This window comes from Mastigoproctus giganteus, chromosome 5, assembly GCF_048544385.1.
Source record: "Mastigoproctus giganteus isolate SK-2022 chromosome 5, ASM4854438v1, whole genome shotgun sequence".
Lineage (NCBI taxonomy): Eukaryota > Metazoa > Arthropoda > Arachnida > Uropygi > Thelyphonidae > Mastigoproctus > Mastigoproctus giganteus.
Window position 1 is genome coordinate 48,518,776 of NC_143579.1, and position 25,019 is coordinate 48,543,794.

General features: G+C 35.8%; 1 protein-coding gene across 3 annotated transcripts in view; it reads right to left on the bottom strand.

Annotated features, from left to right (window-relative positions):
- The window catches only part of RapGAP1 (Rap GTPase activating protein 1), a 344,351-nt gene that overhangs the window by 247,465 nt on the left and 71,867 nt on the right, over nt 1–25,019 (bottom strand). For 2 of the 3 annotated variants that reach the window (XM_090373182.1, XM_090373183.1), the window contains exon 3: nt 3,858–3,964. The exons of the other annotated variant lie outside the window; for it this stretch is intronic. In XM_090373182.1, coding sequence (XP_090229308.1) covers nt 3,858–3,883 — 26 coding nt within the window. In that variant the 5' untranslated portion in view covers nt 3,884–3,964. The remainder of the gene's footprint in view (nt 1–3,857; nt 3,965–25,019) is intronic. 3 annotated transcript variants of the gene reach the window in all.

The window sequence follows — 25,019 nt, forward strand, 5'->3', positions numbered from 1 at the left end:
CAATACAAACAAACAAACCGACAAGTTTACGACGGTGGAGGGGGGGGGGGGGTAAACGGTGATATGGTTGTTAAACAGCACGGGGGAAGGAGAAGCGTTCCATATGCGCTTCATTCATTGATGAGTTTTTTTGTTCGGTTTTACGCCTCCTTGACAATAATTAAATCAAGTCAAAAGGCGAGCTATATACGCTACTCTATAAAATGTTTCCAGATATCCAATTTTCATAGTTCTTCCTAGATGAACATTGGAACTTACATTGGTCATTGGACCTTCCTAGATATACAAGTGATTCATAGTCGGTATACAAGAATGACGTATGAACCGTACAAGTTCGTTGTTCTAGTCATAGAATTGTTCTGTAAATTGCATGTTCTGAGGTCGATTCTGTTTGCTGCTCGAAAAACCCGAGTTTACGGGAGGATAAATCATGCTACCCTCACCTGAGACTGACTAACTCAGCTACGTTGTGAAAAAGCTCATAAAAATTCCTCACGTTATCGGCGGGACTCGAACTCAGTTCTTTTCCACCCGATGTGAGTATGACCGCCGGTTCGAGTTCGACACTATCCAAAGCCGACGGTCGGCGAAGTTATCATGAAATGGAAGCGTGACGATACCACAACTGTCAGCAATGCGCAGGATACTCAATCCGCATGACACTCAATCCGCATGACTAGCAGGAGCTAGGAATTTTAGTACGGATATTGTACATAGTACATTCGTGCAAAACAACAACTACGAGTGCAAGGAGTCAACGGGGGTTGAAATCTGCAGGAATACACTACGAACGGAGCTCCACAGCTTCCATTTTCAGGGAAGAGCGACAACGCATAAGTAAAACACCACCAGAGGTCTTCCCCTTACAAGAAGTAATGGAAATCAGTTCTATGGTGTCAAGCATCTCAATACACGCCAGCCTATCTGATTGGAATATTCCGATCAAATAGGCGGGTGTGGGGAGGATGCCTGAAGAACTTTTTCAAAAAAGGTATGACCTAGGGCAGTGGTTCCCAACCTGTGCTCCGCAGAGCCCTAAGGGTTTCGTGTACACTTCCCAGGGGTTCCGCGGCCGCTCCAGGAAAATAAAATAGCTAAAAATTGAATGAAATTAAAGAATTAGAAACATAAATTAGAAAACTAGAAATCATTCTGAATAAAAATTTGCCAAGTTGAATTTTGCGCATTCTCTAGCAGACGACGTTCAGTCATTTTGCTGCCCTTAGCTTCAAAATTATTGTAGTACGAGACGGACAGACGACGAGGCAGAGAGGGGGAGGGGCATAGTGTCTCCTCCATAGAAATTGATTCTAAAAAGGGCTCCGCGGTTGGGAGTCGCTGACCTAGAGGAACCACAAGCACCAACGTCTAGCTTAAGATTTTGGACAATTCCATGCCCCCTCCGATCTGGCAGTTGTTTGTTATTTGTTTTTTAGGAGCATTAGCAACTAAGGTCATATTGCTCCGGGGGTATATGGTGGTCATTCCCTGATATTTCCGCATTCTCCGCATTTGGTGGTCACGGGCTCGAACCCCCGTCTAATCAAGAAGCGTGTGCTATGCACTGCTGCTCCTGCCCACCTGGCTACGGAGGCGCCTCTGGCAGTTGTTTGATACAGACCAATTTCAACAAGAAAGTGTACCAGTAGATATGTCAATGAGATTAATTACCATAATTTATCGCGATTCGAAGTGCCCCAAATAAATGTCTGGCTTGGCTCATGATTTTTTGGGGTACGAAAACTAGTGTGCATAAAAAAAAAAAAAAAAAAAACGACGAATCCCATTCTTCGTTGTTTTACATGATATGAAAAACAGATCCGCAACCAACCAGCAGTGGATGTAGACAACGTCTGAAGAGCGGAAGAGAAGATGAATTCGTTCCATCTTAATTTTTATGCTTCGCACATTTAACATTACGTATTCAATCTTTTTAGCATGCTGCTAACATATAAAAACGTAAACTAATGATATTTATTATCGTTAATATTATATATTAAGATAGAACTGTTGCAGGGTACTTCAACAAATGATTTCTTTCGATATATTAATGTAGTTATAGGCCCGACACGCCCAGATGCTGCAGATAAGTCACACCTACTTCAAGAACAGCCCACAAGGCGTAGGCTATAAGGAACAAGTGGATTATAAACTATAAAGAATGAGTCCCTCTTGGACGGTTTTAAAATGTAGGAAATGTAAAGCGTTCGGTAATTAATCGATCTGTCTTTTTATTAAACTGTTATCTCCAGAAATGAGATGAGATCTGCAATCTATGCTGAATAAATTACTTCCTTTTGTTGGCGTACATTTTCCCTTTTTGTTTTCTGTTCTGACCTTGTATACAGTAATGCCTATGTAAATAAATTGGTGTTACTGCCCGAATTTTTCATCGATTTCAACGTTTAAAACAACGGCATTCAAAAATTAGCATCAACTTTCACCCCTTAATCAAGGTTATGTTCCATTTTTTATAATTTTATTTATTTCAATCCTACATCTACAAGACTTATGTGAAACCCCAACGTTATTTCTTCCAGGGATAGAAACTCTACACGCGGCATAGTTTTCTATACTATTCAGAATACTATTTACACTATTCATTCGTTAACCTTGAATGAACAATTAACCTCTTGCACGACCAGAGCCCGACCTCTGGGAGTACTCAGAGGTCGGTCTCTGGTCGCAAAGCGGTTAAGAAACAACTGGTAGAGTAATGGCAATAATTTAAAATGCAATCCATCGGGAAAGCAACAACATAAACAGGTCACTGATTGCATGGCTAATTGCAAAAAGAAAAAAAAAAAAAAAAAAACCCGTCTAGAAAAATTATCCTCGTAAAATGCTGCTCAATACTGCTTACAGAATGGAACTTTTTTTTTATTATTTAAAACGGACTTTTTAAATGAATAAGACCTAGATAGGAGAAGGACACGTAGTAGTTCTTTTAGGGGATGACGGTGGGGAGGAATGGATTTTGACAGCTGCAATGGGATGTGTGGGAGGATGATGATGACTTGAAACGTGGGCGCATTACAGTGTACAGTTCTGCTTGTGGTTCCACAGCGTCTAGTAGTGGCTCTGTTAATAGCGAGACACCTTTTTAGTTGTTTTTATTTTTATACCAATCTACCTTCAGTAATGAAGACATAAAATTTGATAAACGTTTATAAACAAGCATCCTTCTTTGAACACAACTTAAATTTCGAATGGTCAACAAATAAATTATGCACAGGATAGGAACATGAATTTTAATTAGCTTTTTTTGTAAGTGGCAGTATATGCCCGAGCTTTCTGGCTCAGACTAATAACAATCGAGTCACTGTCTTTCGGTTTGAAATATAGAGTAATATTTTATTCATGACGTCATTAGAAATATTTACAATTTTATAAATAAACAAATCTGTAGTATGTCTCAAGTTAATGTAGCAATACAAGCAAATCTTGAGGGTGACAACTGGACTACTTTAAAGCCCTATTGAGTTTCACCAGTAAATAATCCCACCAAATTAGTCCTATGAAACTTATTTGATTATAAGAAATCAAATATATAAAGTTTAATCCACATTTTATTGTGATAAAACTATTATAATAAAGATCACGCAATTGTTATTTATTAAATAAATAAATAATAATTTAATGAGCAAAGATGATGTCCCTGCCACAATCCCATAATATTTTTTATCAACATCAACCGATCATTACGTTTTCCTAAATTCGTAATTTCATAAATCGTAATGCTGAAAAATCACATATAATTATTATTTTTTTTAAACCCCAAAATATAAAATAATTTATTTTCAAAGTTGTGAAATTATAAAATTGATAAATTAGCCAGGTTTATTAACAGAATTTACCATTTGTTTTGTGCCAAAGTGTCCATAATTTCTCGGTAGTATCGTCCTGATTGAATGTCGACTACAGTACGGCTTTCATGCCAGCCTGCTTTGTCGATCCTTCGTTTCTATTCGGGAAAATATTAATTAAATATATTAAATAAAGTAATAATATGAAATAATTTTTCATATTATTAATTATTTATAAATTATAATTGAAAATTCGGCACACATAAATTTGTCTGACGAAAGAAACTTTTATCTCTTAATAATAAACTCGGCAATATTTCTGGCCTGTAATTACTACGCATGCGTTAATTTACCAAGTTCGTTCTTTTAAAAAATTATGGCTATCTTTAAACTTATTCGATATAATCTTTTATACTATTTCTAATGGTTTTCAAACAAGCGATTTTTGAATGTTCAAAACGTATAAACTAAAAATAGTTTAATCGATTAGACTTATTCTTAGATAAGGGCATAAACAATAATAACAAATGGAGGAAAGGTAAATAAGGTCTACACTATTAATTTTGGAATAATTTATGAGTAGAGTTTATAAAATTATATATAAATATCTAAATAAGAAGACAATGTTATATCGAAGTTATATATATATAGACTCTCCCAACTAATTATTTCCTCTTACTGTTATAATAGTTCTCCGATAGCTGAATGCAGTATTACAAAATGTGCCTTTATATTTTGTATCCAATATGACGAATCATAAAACGAAAAACTCACCAATGACAATAAACTGGAAGTTACTAAATCCTCTCTTTGAATGGCGAATGATACATTTATAAGATAACCTGCTTTCGTTTTTAAAAGCATATTAAGCTTCATTCAAGTTGCTTAATTGAACAGCATTCATTCATGACGTCACACGTATTGACATATGGCATCTCTTTGCAACACTGCGTTTGATGTTGCAAGGGGATGACGTTAGCTGGGCATGTTAATGTCACCTTTCGATTTGTCGGTCCTAGGAACAAATATTAATAGAATTTATTAATACAGATGAGTTTGCGACTTATGCGCTTCGTCACGAATTTTATAGTGTATGATTTAATGTGTGATCACGAATAAATCTATCATGCATTAAGATCTAGCATTATGATAATAAATTGATTTCGTAGACAAATTACACGAGACACCTTTTCTCTCACTTTAATAATTATCAAAATTAACCAGGGCTGTATAGTACTGGTTAATTTTGAGATGATTAATGTTGAAATTTTAACAGCTGTTTCCTAATGTATATGAATTGAAAAACATATTTAATAAAGAGAGTGAATAATATGAAATACATAACATGTACATAAAGTGACCCATACCCGCATTTTAATGTATGCCGATGTGAACTGCCCTTCAAAATGTCTCACATTGTAAGTTTGACCTTGCATAAAGTAACAGTACATATAAAAGCTAAGGGTGGTGTGTGGTAGAATAACTTAATTCCCCATCGCGCGTACCACCGTGGTTATAATCATCCTCTCCCCTCCCCCTACACCAGATGGAAAAGGCTTGGGTTCGAATCTCATCAATGAAGGCTTTTTCCATCTTATGTGAGGATCGCATGGTTTTAACTCCAGGAAGCCCAGGTTTTTCGTCCAGAAAACAGGCAGGCAAATAGACAGTACATGCAATTTACAGACACAATATATCGACCCCTCAAAACCTTAGTTGGCTTGGCGCTCAGCATACACTAACGATATATTATTAAACTTAATTCCTTGCTGGCGGTTATAGCTCAGAAATGTATTTATCCAGTTCTTCAAAGTTATGATTTTTAATCACTAAATCAGGACCAGTCCTTAGGAGGGGGTGTAGCGGGTGGAACGCTCCAGGACTTCTGATTACAAGCGTTCCAAATCAAAATAAATTCTCTCTCCCTACAGTCCAAGTAAGGATGACCAATTGTCCCCAAAATTAATTCCTATGTGTAGAGTAAAATATAATAAAATACGTGCATATCTGCGATAAAATATAAGTTAATAACTATTTTTTTAAAATAAATTGGAAAATTGTTTAAATAATTACAAAAACATAAATATTACTCTTATTCATTTAGAACGATATTTGAAGGAAGTTTATTATTATAAAGAAATGGGCAACTGAAATGGAAAGGGTAGTTTAGATAAATTTAAAGGAGGTTTGGCCAAATTATTGGCAAGAATGGGAAAGTGAACTTTTTTTTTTTTGTAGCTAGTGCTCTAGTAAGCTTTGTTTAAAAGTAAATTGGGGAAGAACTATCACATATCTATATACACAGAGTGATCACTGAATTATGACCACCCCCAACCGCAATGGATTATGCCACATAGCTGGCAGTATAAAAAGCCGAACAACTTCGTACTGTAGAGTAATTTGCATCTGGTTGTGCAAGTCAAAGTAACAGTTATGAGTCATAGTAAAGATATCACGGAGTTTCAAAGGGACATGATGGTGGGAACTCGTGCGTCGGGTGCTTCTGTATCAAAAACGGCAGGTCCTGTCGGTTGCTCATGGCCCAATATGGTTAAGGTGTACAAAGAATTGTGTCGAACGGGTTAGACCACCTCCCTCCGACAGAAATGTAAAGGATTAAGCGAGGTGATGTTTGCGGTAAACGAAGGGCGAAAAACGTACGGCCTCAACGTCAGGTCACTGTACGCCAGTTGACAATGCAATATAATATGGGAAATGCAAGAACAATGTCCCAAATGACGACGCGCCGCACACTCAGATATATGTGGTTCCACAGCAGACAGGCCAAGAGGTACCCTCATCTCACCGCTGATCATCGTCGACGGCGAATGCTGCGGTCAACAACAGGCTGGTTGGACAATTCATGACTGAAAAGTAGAGTGTGCTGGTCGGATGAGTACAAATACCTGATGCAACACGCCAAAGGACGCGTTCGTGTGTAACACGAGTCCACGAACCATTATGCGTGGTGCCCACTATCCAGGCAGGTGGCGGTGGCTGCTTAATATGGGGCATGTTTTGCTGGCAAAAACTAGGATCCCTAGTGCGTATGAACCAACGTTTCACTGATGAGGTCTACCAGCAGCTCTTAAGAGATCTTGTGCACCCTGCCATGTTGCATTTAATCCGGGACAGAAACGGGATCTTCTAAGACGATAATGCGTAATGTCATCCAAGATGCACGAGTGGTTCGAGGAACACAGTGAAAATATCACTCATCTTGATTGCCTCCAAATTCGCCTGAACTCAATCCAATTGACCTCCTGTAGGACATTTTGGAAAGGGAAGTGAGGCGTATGACACAACCGTCTATTCCGAAACTGTGGAAAGCCTTGCGAGCAGCATGGCTGCAGATCCCTATGGACGTCTTCAGACATCTAATGGAGTCAATACCTAGGCGAAGAGCAGCTGTTATCCGTGTGAACGGTGGTCCAACACGGTATTAGGTAGGTAGTTTATAATTCAGTGATCACTAAGTGTATATAAGAAAGAATAATATTAATAGTAATTACGGTAAAGTATAGATAACCACATCATGGTTCTGCTTATTTGAGGTACGAGGACTTTTATTTATATTAATAAAAGTCCTTTAAAACAATGAAAGAAAAATAAATTATGTAATTTTTAAAAAAATACTTTAGCTTTATTTCGTGTTGTATAGTTAAAAAAGTGCTTAAATTTTTTTTAAACTTATGTTATACAGCTTTTAATGAGAAAAATAATTTACATATTTCTATTTTCATATCTATGCGAATAGGTGTTATTTTGAAATTATGAAAGGTAAGACTTTTCACATTTGCGGACAGAAGAATAGTCTCTTACCACGAGTTGCCTTGGTACTGCACTACTTTTAAATAAACATCTGTAAACTGTATCCAGACCCCGTGTTCCAATATGACGAGGAAACAGTAAGTTCCAAAAGGCCATCATAGTAGCGTCTCAGTTTTTAAATATATCAGATTAACCTTTTGGAGATATCATTTATTGAAAAGTAATACAATGCGCAACGCGTGGCAAAGACAAAATTCTGCCGTGAGAATTAAGGCACATTTACTAAGCAGTTTAAAAATTTATGGCGACAGAAACAAAAGAAAGGGCGAAAAGGTCCTTTACCATCCTTAATTTTGAAAAGACCAAAATAATATTAGCCACCGCAGCCCAGTGGTCAAGCGCTAAGGAACATAAGCATGTGCTTTGGGTGACCGTGTTTCGAGCCCAAGTGACTAATAAATACGGTGCTGTTTCTTGTATTTTCTCCATCTTATAAACTCCTCTGACTGCGTGGTCTTCGTAGATTATAAACAGAAAATTCGTTTTTTTGGTAGAGCTCTACCAAACTCGGATTAAGCGAAACTCGGACTTTTTGAGACTATGAAGACAGCCATACTGAGGATCTATTGAAGTAGACTATTATTTAATTATCAATTATCCTGACTTTCATTCACTTAAAACAATGAAAGAAAATACAAAGAATTGCGTGGAATAACAAGGAAGGAGGTAAGATATGTAAAGAATTGCATTAAAGCAGCCCCTAGCACTAATGCAAAGCGCTCGTCTAGAGTAACCCTAAGGATTGTTGTTCTCTAGAATTCAGTACGCTTCGACTTAATATCGACCGGGGAAAAAAAAAAAAAAGGTATGAAAGTAATATACCCAGCGTAAAACTATCGACTAATACGGACATTAAAAAAAGGTTCTTTATGTTCTGAAAATACTTCGATCCCCCCGAAAATATTTTCAGAATACAGTATAATTTAGGTTTGCGTACCACTGCTCATGATCAGTGCTATACTGAAGGAGAGCAAAGAACCAGTGTCAAAAGCACATGACATTTGAGTAATATTATATGCTGTGGACTAATTCTGAAAAATTTAATGACTCGTTTAATAAATAAATATCAATTTATCTACTCACAGAGTTAAACAGACCAATACATCAAAAATTACAGTTTATTAAGCCTACTGGAATACATATCCCCAGTGAAAGAAAGTGATAATATACAGCTATAAAATCAAATCTTTATTCAATGAAGAAAGTACTCAAATAACTTTACCCTTGACGCAATAATAGCTCAAGGACTTATAATGCTAGTATATGGGTGGCTGCTAAGATGCAGCTTGTGCCCACACACTTTGAGGAGAAAACTACAATAGCAGGAGAATCAAATTATAATAGCAGAAAATGATAATAGACAGAAGATCGATGAGGACAGTGCAAGTTCCCAAGGACAGTGCAAGTTGGCAGGAAGCTCACACAAAGCTACCATGTAGAGGCAGAAAAGTTCCATAAGTCAACTGGTTAGGGTTAACCACCACTCCGGGTTTTGTCGCCATTTTTCTGGGTGACAAGTAAAAGTAAAATTTCCATTTTGAGGCAAATATGATATTACTTTGTAAGTAATATCACAGTATATTATTATGTGTTTTTTGCATAATGTATGTAATTTACTAAATTATTTACTACTTGTACGTATACCAGAATGTGTTTAATGACATTCATAAGGTCCTAAACGGGAAATAAGAAATCTGTACGGGTAAATAATTATCGCAAGAAAATACTTGCAGTAATATTTTCCTAAAAAATAAGTTTTAATTTTTTACTCAAAGTAATCTAAAACTTGTACATTTTACATGAAAAAAAATTCAAAATTGCCTTCACTACATCCTCAATCTCCCCACCCTGAAAGAGCTTTTAAAGAGGTGGCAACCCTATCAACAAATCTGATGCAGATTCGCAGTTACAATGTCTTACCCAACGTTTTGAAACCTTCACCCTCCCAAAACTGTTAAAAAAAAAAAAAAAAAAAAAAATCCGTACTCCATCATTCTAGAAGTTCTGTTTACAGACATACACTAGTGTTCAAAGAAAGTGCATCACCTAGGAATTTCACATTTCTAACCCTTTTTCACAATGATATATTACGTTAATAACTAGCATCACAAATAGAAATATAAACAAAAAGTATTTATAAATAGTTAAGGCAAAGCTAAGTAATATTTGACAGGTGCTCTAAAAATATTCCAAAATGAGCATTTGCAACCTTTATACAACAGTTTTGGTAAACACGACAATTATGGCTGAAATGTTATCAGAAGCCTTCAATTTGCTTCAGTTTATCATTTTAAAATGGAAAACAAAATGAAAAGTTCACGAGATTCAAACGAATATTTAGTTGAACCGCCTCTGGCCCTGATGACAGCAGCAGCACACCGTCGAGGCATTGACAAGATCAATTTCTGAAGATAATCATCAACTTATAGTTCGCGGTTCCAAACATGAATTATGGCTTCCTGAAGTTCACGAAAGGTCTTTGGTTTCTTTCTGGCAACTGCAGATTCCACATGATGCCAACAGTTCTCCATAGGATTCAGGTCCAGGCTGTTTCCTGGCCAGCTAAGAGTTGTAATGGACTGTTCTTCCAACCATTTTTTTCACCTGTAACAAATGTAAACACATTACTGTCGAACCCCTAATGCAGAAATGAAGCTGATGTAACTACAGAAGTTCCTACTTACACTTTTCGCCCGATGACAAGGAGCAGTCGTTCTGAAAGATGCAGTTACTTGGCAGGTTGAAATGGTCTCTAATGGTCGGCAGCAATTTGCCTTCCAATATTGTCAGGTAGCCATTGGCATTTACGGAACATTTATAAACTGCAGGTGACCTACTCCGCGATACGAAATGCACCCCCCCATGTCATTTGGCTGGTAGGAAATATCACGTAGACCCCCATACAGTCTGGATGGTATTCTTCATCACGTCTACGGCGAATCGTTTGTCTCCCATCAGAGCCATGCAGGTTGAATTTCTTCTCATCCAAGAAAATAACTGGCTTCCATTGCTCGGGGGTTCATTTGACATGCTCCTTACACCAAATTAATCGGGCCTTTTTCATTTTTTTGGGTGGAAAGGGGCTTCTTAGGACGACAGGCTAGAAGTCCATTTTTGAAGAGGCGTCTTCTGACTGTTACTGCATTTACTACCACTCCTGTATGCTCTTCCCATTCTCTTTTCAGCTCAGACGAAGAAGCTTTATAGTTTTTAAGGTTTCAAAACGCGGTCCTCTTTTGGCGTAGAGACTCTTTTGCGTCCGGTTCCTTTTTTCCTATTAGCAGAACCAGTATTCTTGAGTTTGGAAAGAAATCTACTTGCTGTCCACTGATTACAAGACACTATAAGCAATATGACGGGAACAACATCCTTCCTCACATAAAGCAACAATAACACTCTTTCTTCGTGGCGTCAACTGCACATACCTCGCCATCCTGACACAAGCAAGGAATGACTGCAACTCTTGCAGAGCGTGCTTATATAGCTAACAGTAAAAGCTGAGTCATCACCTAAGCGTGTCAATCTTATCTGATGCAATTTGTAAGAAATATTACCATATACTTACGTTATTTGGACGACAATGGCCGCCTCCATAGCCAGGTGGGCAGGCGCAGCAGTGCGTAGCACACTCTTCTTGATTAGACCGGGGTTCGAGCCCGTGACTACCAAATACGGGGGATGGGGAAAGGTCAGGGAATGACCACCGCATATCCTCTGAGCAATATGGCCTTAGTTGCTAATGCTCCTGAAAACCAAATAAACAAACATCGGACGACAATTTCAATGGGTGACGCATCACCCATTGAAATTATAATTTGAAATTGAACACCAGTGTAGAAGAACTTATCGTTTTGGCTTTCTCAATTTTTCCAAAGCATGAATTACTAACAAAAAATGTACTTATCCGTTACTTGTGCATCATAAGAAATGTATATTTTACAATTTACAACACACATCATTAAGAAAGTATTAAACTGATTTGATATTTTAACACCTTTCGCAACCCATCTAGATTTTTTCTGCGGCCCACTGGATGAGAAACGAAAGAAGCAAAAAAAAAAAAAAGAAAAACGGCTGCTCTGGATGAAATAATCAGAATAAGTCAAATATAGAATAATGGAGACCACAAATTTTTGTCCATCGCCCTCTCCCCAAAGAATTCATCTAACATTTTCTCTACTGAATACTACGAATTAATCATTCAAATGAAACCAGCTGCATCTCAGAAAAATATTGTCTGAATTATCAGGCTGATTTTGAACGAAATTTATAAACCAGCTAATAATGATACGCATATCGATCGCGTGGATAATTTAGTTAACAGTACAGAACGGCTACCCGTTGTCAGCAGTGAATTCTTATTTCATGCTTTTACCTTTTTGTTCTTTTATATTTTGTTATTGGATTTTACAGGTTTTTTTTATTTTTTTTTATTTCATCTAACTTTCGCTTTCTGTTTTGCTAAAACATAAGGCTATGACTAGGTCAAAAACAATCAGTTTTATATGCCCTATTTGCTGTTGCAAAAATATAGTCACAATTTAATATTAAAAAATAGTTACGATTAACAGAAAATTAGCTACACAATTAACCTTAAATGATAATTAAAAAACAATTCGCAATATGAATATTAATTACAATGCAATTTTATATACAATTTTAATATACAAATAATATTTAATTAATACATAACTGTTCAAATAAAAAAAATATGACTGTTATCGAATTATTCAAGTGGTGATATCGATAAGTATTTATAAAAGAGTGAACGTTACATAACCAGTTTTGTTTTCTTTTAGTGAAGTACTTGGGTTTTTGTGCCACAACCGTTATTTACTTTAAAAAGAGCACATGTCGCATAATAACTGACGATTTTTTAAAATATCGTCAAATGCAAAATCATTAAAATCGTAAGCAATGCATATAATTACTAAATCCTTAGTCTGTAGTATAATTTTCCAGTTGCGAGATTTAAGTAATAATGAAATCATTATATCATTTTCTCTCAGTAATATAATTTTCCCTAACTGGATTGGTCACTGCAATAATTAGGGTGTTTAAAGAGTCCTTAATAATAAGGAATTATTATAATTTTTTCATATACTTTGATCGTAATTGGGGCATGCAGTTTGAATATTGTTATCACAGATTGTCTAAGAGAAATCATATAATAAGATATAATAATAAGAAAAAGTGAGAAATTATTAATTTAAACTGCTGTTCTGAATAATTCTTAATATTAATCCAAATTATCTCCGCTATAATTAGAAAAAATCACAGCTAAATACATACCTCTGGCTATAGAAATAAATTAACTGTAATTACTCTCTTTCTACAAAACCAACTTTTTATTATAAATCTAATAAATATTGAACTGGACTTATAACGAAATATATAGTAGACTCTCGATTATCCGGATTGAAGATTAATTATGGGTCTTTACGGCTCACGAAGGTCTAAGTTCACGAAAGTCTGGGTTCCTATTATAAGAGCAAATTTATTTTCCATTCACACTGGCCGGATAATGGAATCTACTGTAATTTTACATTATTGTATATCGTTTACAGGTTACTTTACTTCTAAATATGACTCTTCTGAGCAATTAGAAGGAATCATAACAGAAATAGATAAATACAAAAAAAAAAAAAAATAATAATAATAATAAATAAATATGTAAAGTAAAATTAAGAAAAGAAAAATATAATAACAAATAAATAAAAGAAAGAATGGCAAACATAAGATCCAACAAAATTTTGCCTAGAACATAATGTAAGTTAAATTAAGACAGTAAAAAGAAAAAGCTCTGCAAAAAAGCGAATACAATTAAAACTAATTTGAAAAACAAAAGAGAAGGGGGGAAAATAAGAAAAAGAATAATGTGGGAAGGATACATACCAAAATTTTTTTGAATATTTTAAATAAAAGGCAAATACAGTATACCAAAAATATTAAGAGTAAATTTAGACCGGCGCCCTCTGGTAATGCTGAAGCCAAATGTGAAATATCACGATAATGATACCATAACAACCAATGAAACAACCAAAAATAGAAAATAGACTACTGTTGAGTCCCTTATCATCAGAAGGCCACGAGACACCAATGGTCATGGAAATTACTGCATTTCAAATATATATACAGTAGAACCCGGATAAGTTTTCCAAGGGAACCCGAGGTTTAGAACTTTTTACGTGGGAAAACTTCTTAAAGGGAAAATGACCTACGGGTATGAAATATTAACTACACAAATCAAAGTGAAAAGTACACATACATAAGTTAAAGATCATTTTTAAGTACTATTTCAGAATTTATAAATATTTTACTCTGCCTATGGGAATAGGCAGAGTAAAATAAAAAGGATTTATAATTGCTTAACATTCTGTTCATTAAACTGATTACCGAGTTGGAAGAATTAGGTCTTTTGGAGTTTCAACGTACCTTAAAAGATTACAATAAGACAGAACAACAATCTACTAAGTTATTCAGAACAGTTTGACAGCTGTTCAGAACTGGAAAGTTGAACATCAGAACTTAACGACATGTGCTTCACGTGGTCGGTACTATCCAATTATGGATATCGATGAAAACAATTGCAATATGTCACTTCTATTACACTGGTGTTCAAAGAAAGTGCATCACCACTTAAAATTGTAATTGTCGTCCGAATAACGTAAGTATATGACAATATTTTTTACAGATTGCATCAGATAAGATTGACACGAGTAGGTGATGACGTAATATTGCATCAGCTGTTACTTTCAGTTATATAAGCACGCTCTGCAAGAGATGCAGTCCTTCCTTGCTCGTGTCAGGATGGCGAGTTACCTGCAGTTGACGCCACGAAGAAAGAGTGCTATTGTGGCTTTACGTGAGGAAGGATGTTCTTCCCGTCATATTGCTTATAGTGTCTTATAATCAGTCGACAGTGAGTGGATTTTTCCAAACTCAAGAATACTGGTTCTGCTGATAGGAAAAAAAGAACCGGACGCAAATGAGTCTCTACGCCAAAACAGGACCGCGTTTTGAAGCCTTAAAAACAGTAAAGCTTCTTCGTCTGAGTTGAAAAGAGAATGGGAAGAACATAGGAGTGGTAGCAAGTGCAATAACAGTCAGAAGACGCCTCTTCAAAAATATACTTGTAGCCCGTCGTCCTAAGAAGAAGCCTCTCCTCACACACACAAAAAAAAGAAAAAGGCCCGATTAATTTGGTGAAGGAGCATATCAAATGGACCCCCGAAGAAATTCAACCTGCATGGCTCCGATGGAAGACAAACGATTCGCCGTAGACGTAGTGAAGAATACTATCCAGACTGTATGGTATCTACAGTGAAATTCCATACCAGCCAAATGATAAGAGGGTGCATTTTGTATCGAGGACTAGGTCACCTGCAGTTTATAAAAGGTTCCGTAAATGCCAATGATACGTGGCTATATTGGAAGGCAAATTGCTGCCAATCATTAGAGACCATTTCACCCTGCCAAATAACTGCATCTTTCAGGACAACTCTGCTCTTTGTCATCGGGCGAAAAGTGTAAGTAGGCACTTCTGTAGTTACTTTAGCTTTATTTCTGCATTAGAGGTTCGATAGTAATGTGTTTACATTTGTTACAGGTGAAAAATGGTTGGAAGAACGGTTCATTACAACTCTTAGCTGCCCAGGAAACAGCCCAAACCTGAATCCTATAAAGAACTGTTAGCATTGTGTGAAAGTTGCAGAAAGAAACCAAAGACCCTTCGTGAACTTCAGGAAGCCATAATTCATGTTTGGAACCACGAACTATCAGTTGATTATCTTCAGAAATTGATCTTGTCAATGCCTCGACGATGCGCTGCTGCTGTCATCAGGGCCAGAGGCGGTTCAACTAAATGTTCGTTTGCATCTGGTGAACTTATCATTTTGTTTTCCATTTAAAATGATAAACTGAAGCAAATTGAGGGCTTCTGATAACATTTCAGCCATAATTGTAGTGTTTACCAAAACTGTTGTATAAAGGTTGCAAATGCTCATTTTGGAATATTTTCAGAGCACCTGTCAAATATTACTTAGCTTTGCCTTAACTATTAATAAATACTTTTTTGTTTATATTTCTATTTGTGATGCTAGTCATTAACGTAACATATCATCGCAAAAAAGGGTTAGAAATGTGAAATTCCTAGGTGATGCACTTTCTTTGAACACCAGTGTAATCAAAATGTTTCTACTAAAAAGGATTTAGCCCTGAAAGCATCAGACTACGGAAAATTCACTAATCGAACAAGTTAGTGCCATGCATCATTTTAGTTCGCAGTAAATCACCCGAAGTAAGTGAAATGGCATCGTTTTTGTGATATCTCATAATGTGAATGCCTTCACAACGAGTTGCCCTGATATTGCACTACCTCGAATAAGCAACCTTCTACAGTAGATTCTCGAGTCGGCAGTGGCTTCTTGGCGGATACCACCAACTCTGGCCGAGAATAAGTAACATTAGTCTTCTAAATTGCAAAGCGTTGCTTATTTCAGGTAGTGCAATATGATATGTAACAAAAACGATGCTATTTCACCTACTTCGGTGATTTACAACGAACAAAATGATGCTATGCAATAACTTGTTCGATCACCAAAATTTTCATATCGTTTAATATTGAAAATAAAGAATTTGTGTATTTAAAAAACATGTTAAGTGGGAAAACGTCATTATAATAATACACCGTGTATTCTTTATTACGAACTTTTTATGCGGGAAAACTTCTTACGCGGGAAAATAATACATTACAATATACAGAATTGAAATTGGGACTTAAGAAAACAAACCTAGTACACTACTGTATATATGTACAGTAAAAACTCGATTATCCGGTTATCTGGAGTATATTAAACTGGGATGTAAGATTTCCGGCTAATGAAAAATCCGTATAATCGAACAAAAGGGAAAAAAATCGTTTAACATGTAATTTTAATACATATAATGTTTTATTAAAAATATCTAAACTAATATAATAAAATAAATAAATATGTAATAGTAACACACACATACTGTATATACATAAAGAGAAATTTTTTCTTGAAAAAGTCACTTTATTGACATTTGTTTAAAAGGTTTCTCTCCTTTTCGTAGCTGCTAAATCACATACACTTTTTAAACATAAGTTATCTCCTGCCTGTTTCTCAAACCACTTCACAGCAACCTTTGAAATATTGAAAAGAATTAAATTCAGAATGTGAAGGACCAATATTTTCCTTCTCATCGTCTTCTTGGTCCTGTTCCTCTACTTCCATGTTTGACAAGGACTCCATTCATTGTTCAAAATTTGGAATCCAGGATCGTCAAAATCACAAATTAACTACGCACTGACGTTCTGCATATTGAAATTTGTTTTTAATGTTTCCGTGACTTCTTTTATAATGTTTTCATTTGCATTACTGTCATCAGAATTTCCCAACGGCCTTTGAAGATCTTGTTCCATGATTTTTTCAATGTTGAAACATCTACAGAATTCCACTTTTATGTACCTTTTTCACAACGTGGCTGAGTTAGTGTCTCAGGCGAGGGTAGCATGGTTTTTTCTCCCGGAAACTTGGGTTTTTCGTCCAGAAAAATAGAAAATCGACCTCAGAACATACGCAATTTACAGCCAATATAGCGTTAGTCACTGATGCTCTTAAAACTCTACAACAACACATTGATCCGTCGATTGTATTACAGACGTAATATATGTTGGAAGAAATCTCACCGCAATCATTTTGTCAATCTGGTTTAAGCATTCTGTCAACGGATATCAAAGCAGATCAAGTAATAATTTTTTTTCCCTTCTTTACCAATCGATTTTTAATATTCTTTAACTTCTAAATAAACGGGGGGGGGGTTTACCATTGTTTAAAAATGTAACCATTCACCCATGGTTTTTTCTGATGATCACACATAACTGCAAGACTTCTTACATTTTTGAAGGATCTAGGATTTTTCGACTTCCCGTTAAAAAAAATTAGCAATCGGTGTCTGCCAGTTGAATTGTCACAAACCATTATGGTTACACGTTCTTTGCTTGCTTTGTATCCTGGTTCAGTATTCTCAAAGAGTGAGGCTAATGATCTGTTGAGAAGGGCTTTCCAGTTTAAACCAGTCTCATCAGCATTACAAATGATGTCTTCGTCGTAGCCTTCTTCCTATACAAACAACTTCAATGTTTCTATAAAAGCTTTTACTGAAGATATGTCAGCAGAAAGCTTTTCTCCGTGAATTTGAAATTCTCTAACACCATGTTGCACCTTAAACTTCCCAAGCCAATCGTAACTTGCTTTGAAGTTTCGGGTCTCCATTTAATTTTGTATTAAAAAATATCGTTTTTCACATAATAAAGTTCCAGATATCGGCTGTCCGGAAGATTGCTTTAAACCACATATAGACAGCCTCTCCAACTTCCTAATTTCGAGCTTTTCTCATAACTTTAAGTGCTAAATTGCCATCCTCGTCCATCACATTGTTGACATGCTAACTCCATATTTCTTGGCTAAAAAAAGTCCCAAGGCCTCAATTATTGCTATACTGTGCATGTAAGGCTTTACCTCTGCTTCACCGCAAAACACAATATCCGCTACATATTTTTCTATATAATGTAATATTATGTAATTGTTCTATGCAATCCGGATAATCGAGATCCGCATAATCGAGTTTCTACTGTATATAATTAAATTAAAAAACACAACATTAAATTAAAAAATACAACCTGAAACGATAAACCCCAACATTAAGAAACTTTAATTAAAACAAACAAATTATAATTAAGTACATAGGACCTATGTACTTAATTATAATTCGAGGTGAAAGGGACCGAAACTGTCTCTCATAACAGAAATTTCGAACGATAGAACCCAACTTTTTTATAAATTTTTATAGGGCTTTGGGAATCGTTTATTACTATATAGCATTTATTATACAGTGATTACAATAAAATGCTTGGAATCATTTAAAAAAGTTTTCATTAAACAAAATACAGTATAAGAATACGTGTAAAATGTGCATTACAGTACATGTAGTACGTATTTTACAGATATTTATGTCTTACGTTTCTTATTTATCTCACGGTACGGATAATTTTTTATTCTAAAAATTAACCACTTAATTAAAAAAACCTTATGAATCATGAATTCTAACGCTAGCCCGTTGGTTTTTATTTCCTTAGACTTGTCTGATGCATGCGATACTAAAACAAAAAAGTTCTAGTATTGTATGTATCACGTGATGTCTTGTAGTATTTGATTATGGAAGTACTAAAATTCAAATTAGTAACTTTGAGTTTAACTTTAGAATAAAGTGTACCTTGATATAAATAAGAAATATAAGACTTTCATTTATCTTTCGAGTAATTTCTAGCCTCAAGTTGCACCTTTATATTGCACCTTTTTTAAGTCCTATTAATTATTGTATGCGATAAAGTTATAATTTTATTCTCCCTTATGACGTTTAATAAAACTATTTAAAGCCAAGTTCTAAATACTCTGGCTGATAAGTTAACTTTATATTATGTTGTTGTCATTTATTATAGCGCATTAACATATAAAGCCACGTTGTTTGATAATTACTCGATTGTAAGTTTTAGATGCACCTGGTATCCGTATTTCAGAGTTCCTATTTTCCAATTCAAGTGTTGGTTGAGTATACAATGCACATGAAAAGCTAATAAGTTAGTACTGTACCACTTTTTTTTTTTTTTTTTTTTTTGATCCCTTGGCCGGAATAGAAAGTAGCTGACAGACAAACCGCAGTTTCGAAACACTGATTTTATAATAAAATAATTTCAGGACTTTCATGTTAAAGAAATACAGCTCTAAAACTTTACAGTTACTCAATTTATACCACACTGAACTGATATTCTCAGAAATAACGAAATGAATATTAATTATTTTTATGCACTTACGAAAGTAAATCAAAAGGTTGAGGATATTATCTTGTCTCCCTTTGGCATACACAATATAAAAACTTATATCCAAATTAAAAGTAACTCGTGTAATGATTAAAATAAAACACACACACACAGTTAAAAGCAAACTTACCTAATATGTGACGTTGGATAATGGAGAGACTATGCACTATAATACACATTTAAAAAAATTTAATTTAACGTGTATCGTCCGTATAAAAACCTCCTGTTAAGGCAACACCGTAAATCCATTTGTACCAAAAACCATCAAAGGTATTTACAGTTTATTAGGCATAACAGATAACAACACGGAAAAACACACACACGCATATCTCGGTGGGCTGAGTCCTTCAACAAAAATAGCATCGCGCTCATACCTTCATATAGCAACAAACTAGAGAAATAAATTAATACAAAACACATATCTACAGCTACAATGTAGTCGCAGGATGTAGAAATATAGTACTTTGTTCACAGCTGAGCATGACATATGGCCACATGCCGATGCGCCTAATAAATCCCCAAATAAACAAATAAGCATGATAAACACGAACAATTGTGATATTGTGACCATGACTGAGTAAGCATATTATTCCATAGCAGCAGTTCGCACCTACGGAAGTCATAGCTTTGCAGGTTTCTTTAGCAAAATAAGAGATTAATTTTATCAATTTTTATGCACAACGTTGAATATCTGGTGTCATCACATTTGACGTCTCTGAATAAATGGTCGAATTAATTTTAGTTCACCCTTAAATGGATGTTGGACTTCTGAATGCCATAATATATAGTATATATCAATAAAAATGAGCAGAAACATTTGCGACAACTTAAAAATTAAACTAATATAAAGAACAGAATTCACATCCATATTTTTACGTTAATAAGCACTGCACCTGTCCTATTCTACTCCCCCCCCCCTCGTCAATCAGCCTTTGTAAACTCAATCACAAGTGACCTTGAGGTTAAACCAGCTGTTAGCTAAACACCTACCATTTTTAATAGTAAATTCAAAGATAACAATTCTATAATTCAGTGGTTATTCCGAAGATAAAAATTGTAAATATGAATCATTATTTTTCATGTTAATAAATAGTTTAACCAATATCATTATCACCATTCAATTAGAGGAGGTCATGTGCACTATCAGCAACATAATTCTCTTCTTTGGTCGGCTAAAGTTGGTTTTTGATCTTCGTAGGCACCTACTAAGTTTTTTGACTGAACTAAAACCGATTGGTAACGAAAATGGCAGGCGCAAATGATGCCACTTCCTAGATGATGCTAACTCAGTCACTAACGTTGATTCGGTAGCGTAAGTAGCGGGTGTGAGCATGAAACGTTACATCGTCCATACTAAATATTTCGGAATGAAGTAAAACCGATTGGTAACGAAAATGCGAGATGCAAATGACGTCGCTTATAAAGGACGCTAATAACGCTAATTCAGTCACTAACATTCAGTCGGTAGAGGAGAAAAGGCCGCCGTAGCCTAGTGGTCAGGCGCGCGGGTGCATAAGTACACGTGCCTTGAGTGACCGGGGTTCAAGCCCGTGACTGCTGAATACGGTGCTGTTTCTTGTATTCTGTGTATCTTGTAAACTCCTCTGACCGTTTGGTCGTCCCGGAGTATAAACAGAAAATTTATTTATTTATTTATAAGTGGCGGGCGTGAGCATAAAACGTTACATCGTTCATAACTTCGGTTCGAGCTGTTCGATTTAAAAAAATTTAAACTGTTTTGATTTTCTTTCGTCATCTACTATCGAATTGTGAAAAGATTGTATTTTCAATCTCAACTGCACGTTTCCTAAGGATGTTTTCACATAAAATAAAACATCATTCGCCCATACAGGGTACACACGCTATTCCCCCCGCCCTCCAATAAACTGTTTTCTAAAATATTGGCTGGCTTAAGTCTTGTTATTTATATTAATGTGTTTTTAAACAGGCATATATCTATGCAAACTGATTTTTAATTGCACTAAATATGAAATACCACTTAGTCATTCATTTTGGTATTAAATTAAGAGAAAATTGAGGTAATGATATCGTAATTTAATTGTATTATCTAGTTTACGTCAGATTAATTGAAGGACACAGCAATATGAAATATGGGGGGGGGGTGCTCATTCTACGACACACTAATACTTTTTCTTGGGAGGAATGCATTATAAATAAATGGTCACACTTCTAAATAGACATATTCATTCGGTACATATAAACAATATCCTCACAAAGTTTTCTATATACAATATATTTATATTATTATTTTTATATAATATATATACACGCACAAGCAAATGAATATAAAACACCATTATGCCTGGCATTTGTGGATTATGCAAAAGGCATTTGACTCCATACAGCATAAGGCAATGTTTCGGGCACTGGAAGGACAAGGCATAGATACCCCATATATTATGATTTTGAAGAAAATATATGAGAGTGCTACCCCCTTTATTAGACTAGACAAAGACAGTAGCAAATTTAAAATCGAGAAAGGAGTTCGACAAGGAGACAATATCTCCGAAGCTGTTTGCTGCTGCCCTTGAGGAAGCTTTCAGAAGATTAGACTGGTCGCAGAAAGGAGTCAATGTGAACGGAGAGTACCTAAACCATTTACGATTTGCAGATGACATTGTGGTCATAAGCCACGATCCCAAAGAATTAGAGGAAAATCTTAATCAGTTATGCACAGTTAGTAAGGATTTTGGACTAAAGATGAATATGGCTAAAACAAAAGTAATGATGAACAAGTATGCCACAGAAAGGGAAATAATGATTGAAGGAGCAGTAATTGAAAAAGTGGAGTCATATACTTATCTGGGACAAGTTATTAGGTGTAATAATGATAAATAGCTGGAAGTCAAGAGAAGAATAAATTTTGGATGGATAGCATTCAGGAAATATAGTCACATACTGAAGAGCAATATCCCAGTTTGTCTGAAACGTAAAATAATGAATCAATGTATACTCCCCACCATGACTTGTTGAACTTGGGCACTCACCAAAAGAATGGAAGAGAAGCTGAGAACTACACAGCGAAGAATGGAACGAATTATATTGGGAATCAGACTGTTAGATAAGAAGAGAAACACATGGATTAGGCAGCAAACTCAAGTAAAGGACATTCTTATCAAAACTAAAGAACTAAAATGGTCTTGGGCAGGACACATAGCTTGAAGACATGATGACAGATGGACTAAGAAAATAACAGAATGGTACCCAAGAGGAGCTAGAAGAAAACCTGGAAGACAAAGGCGGAGATGGATAGATGAAATTCATGAGTTTTTGGGTAGTAAATGGATGGCCAGTGCTCAAAACAGAAGGAACGGGAAAGTTGCTGGAGAAGCCTTCATCCTGCAGTGGATTGAAAATGGCTGATAATGATGATGATACACGGGAAAGTTGCTGGAGAGGCCTTCATCCTGCAGTGGATTGAAAATGGCTGATAATGATGATGATACACGGGAAAGTTGCTGGAGAGGCCTTCATCCTGCAGTGGATTGAAAATGGCTGATAATGATGATGATACACACACGAAGTGTGACACTAAAGTTTCCGGAGTGGTGCAATAAAAAGAACACAAGGTGAAGGAGCTCAAAAATGTTATTTATTTTTTTATTATTTAAAGTAATCACCACCTGACTGAATGCACTTATTACACGTGTACATTGTAAAAGTTTTTGAAAAGAGTTAGCGAAGGCGTTCAAAGATATGATGTTCATTTTGGCGGTTACGTTTTTTTTTTTTTTTTTTTTGTCCTCAATATTCTGGAATCTCGTTCTTTTGAGGACAGTTTTCACCTTGGGAAACAAGAAGTCAGCTGGTGCTAGATCAGTGAGTAGGGTAGATGGTTGATCTGTACAATGACATGTTTCGCCAGAAATGTCTTCACAACAAGTGCGGAATCATCGTGCAACAAGAACCAGCTGCCTCTTTCTTTATAAATTGCGGCTTCACCAAGGAAATAAGCTTCAATAGTCTTTGAAGCACCTGTGCATAGAATGCAGCATTGACCCTTTCCCCTTCAGATAAAATTCCTTGTGAATCGCACCCTGTTTGTCAAAAACATGACCAGCATCGTCTTGATCCTGGACTTCTGTAAACGAAACTTTATGTGCTTTAGTTTTGATTTTGAAGGTCACTGCATGCTTTGACGCTACATCTCTGCATCGTACTGAAATACAACACTCATATCCAGTCGCAGTATAGTCAAGCCTTCGCAAGTCTGGTTGAAGTCTTCACGTAATGACACTCTTAGTTGTTTCGGCTCATCCGTGAGGCTGTGCAGCACAAATTTTGCACATACCTTCCTTTTCCCTAAATCATCACGCAGAATTTAACGAATGATCTTCTTATTTATATCCAACTCATCAGCCATCATTGTAATGGTCAAACGACGATCTCCTGCCACAAGTTCCCTAACTCTGTCCTCATTTCGAGAGGTTTACGGACGCCCACTTCTTGGGGTTATTGCGAACATCCTCACATCAGTCTTCGAATTGCTTATACCATTCAAACACAGTGGTGCGACTGAACGTTTCATCACCATAAACAGTTTTTAATAGTCCATACGTTTCTGCTGCGACTTTTCCCAGTTTAAAGAAAAATTTGATATTCGTTCACTGTTCCATTGCAAAATCGTGACACGGAACGTTAACGCTACTAGGCGCCTCCGTAGTCAGGTGGGAAGGAGCAGCAGTGCGTAGCACACGCTTCTTGATTAGACCGGGGTTCGAGCCCGTCACCACCAAATACGGAGGATGTGGAAAGGTCAGGGAATGACCACCGCATATCCAGGAGCAATATGGCTTTAGTTGCTAATGCTCCTAAAAACCAAATAACAAAAACAAAAAAAAAACGTTAACGCTACTAACGAAACTGCTTGTTATTAGCAACCTGTCAGCCTACTAGACAATCCCTGTAACACCATCTGTTGGTGGAAGTTTGTACCACAACATACCACTTATATTTATTTTCAGACTTATAGAACATGACCGCAACAGCATCAGATCGGGAACTTTATTGGCACACACCTCGTATACATCACAGAATGGCTCATCTGTATTGTTTTGTGTTTTAATTTACTATTTTATTTATTACACATAAATAAAACAGCTTAAGCGTAAGCCGCTTGCTGTAGCTACACCAGGTAGCTTACGGGTGATGTACAGGAAACCAAACCATCTTGTAAATAAAATTCAGACGAAAACGCAAAGAACTCGTCAGTAAACATTAGATATGAATCCAAAAATAGCTCAACAATTTATCTGCTACATTTTACAAAAAAAAAAAAAAAAAAAAAATCTCTCTCTCCTATCTCAAAACCCTATCGATGATTGCGTGAATTACGAATTGCTCAAAGGTTAGAAATAATGCCAATTATTTTTAAGAAATTATTTACAAATTTAAAATAAATAGTCAAGTTCAGTCTTGAATAAAATTTAATCACTGAAGTATTGCAATATTTGCATACA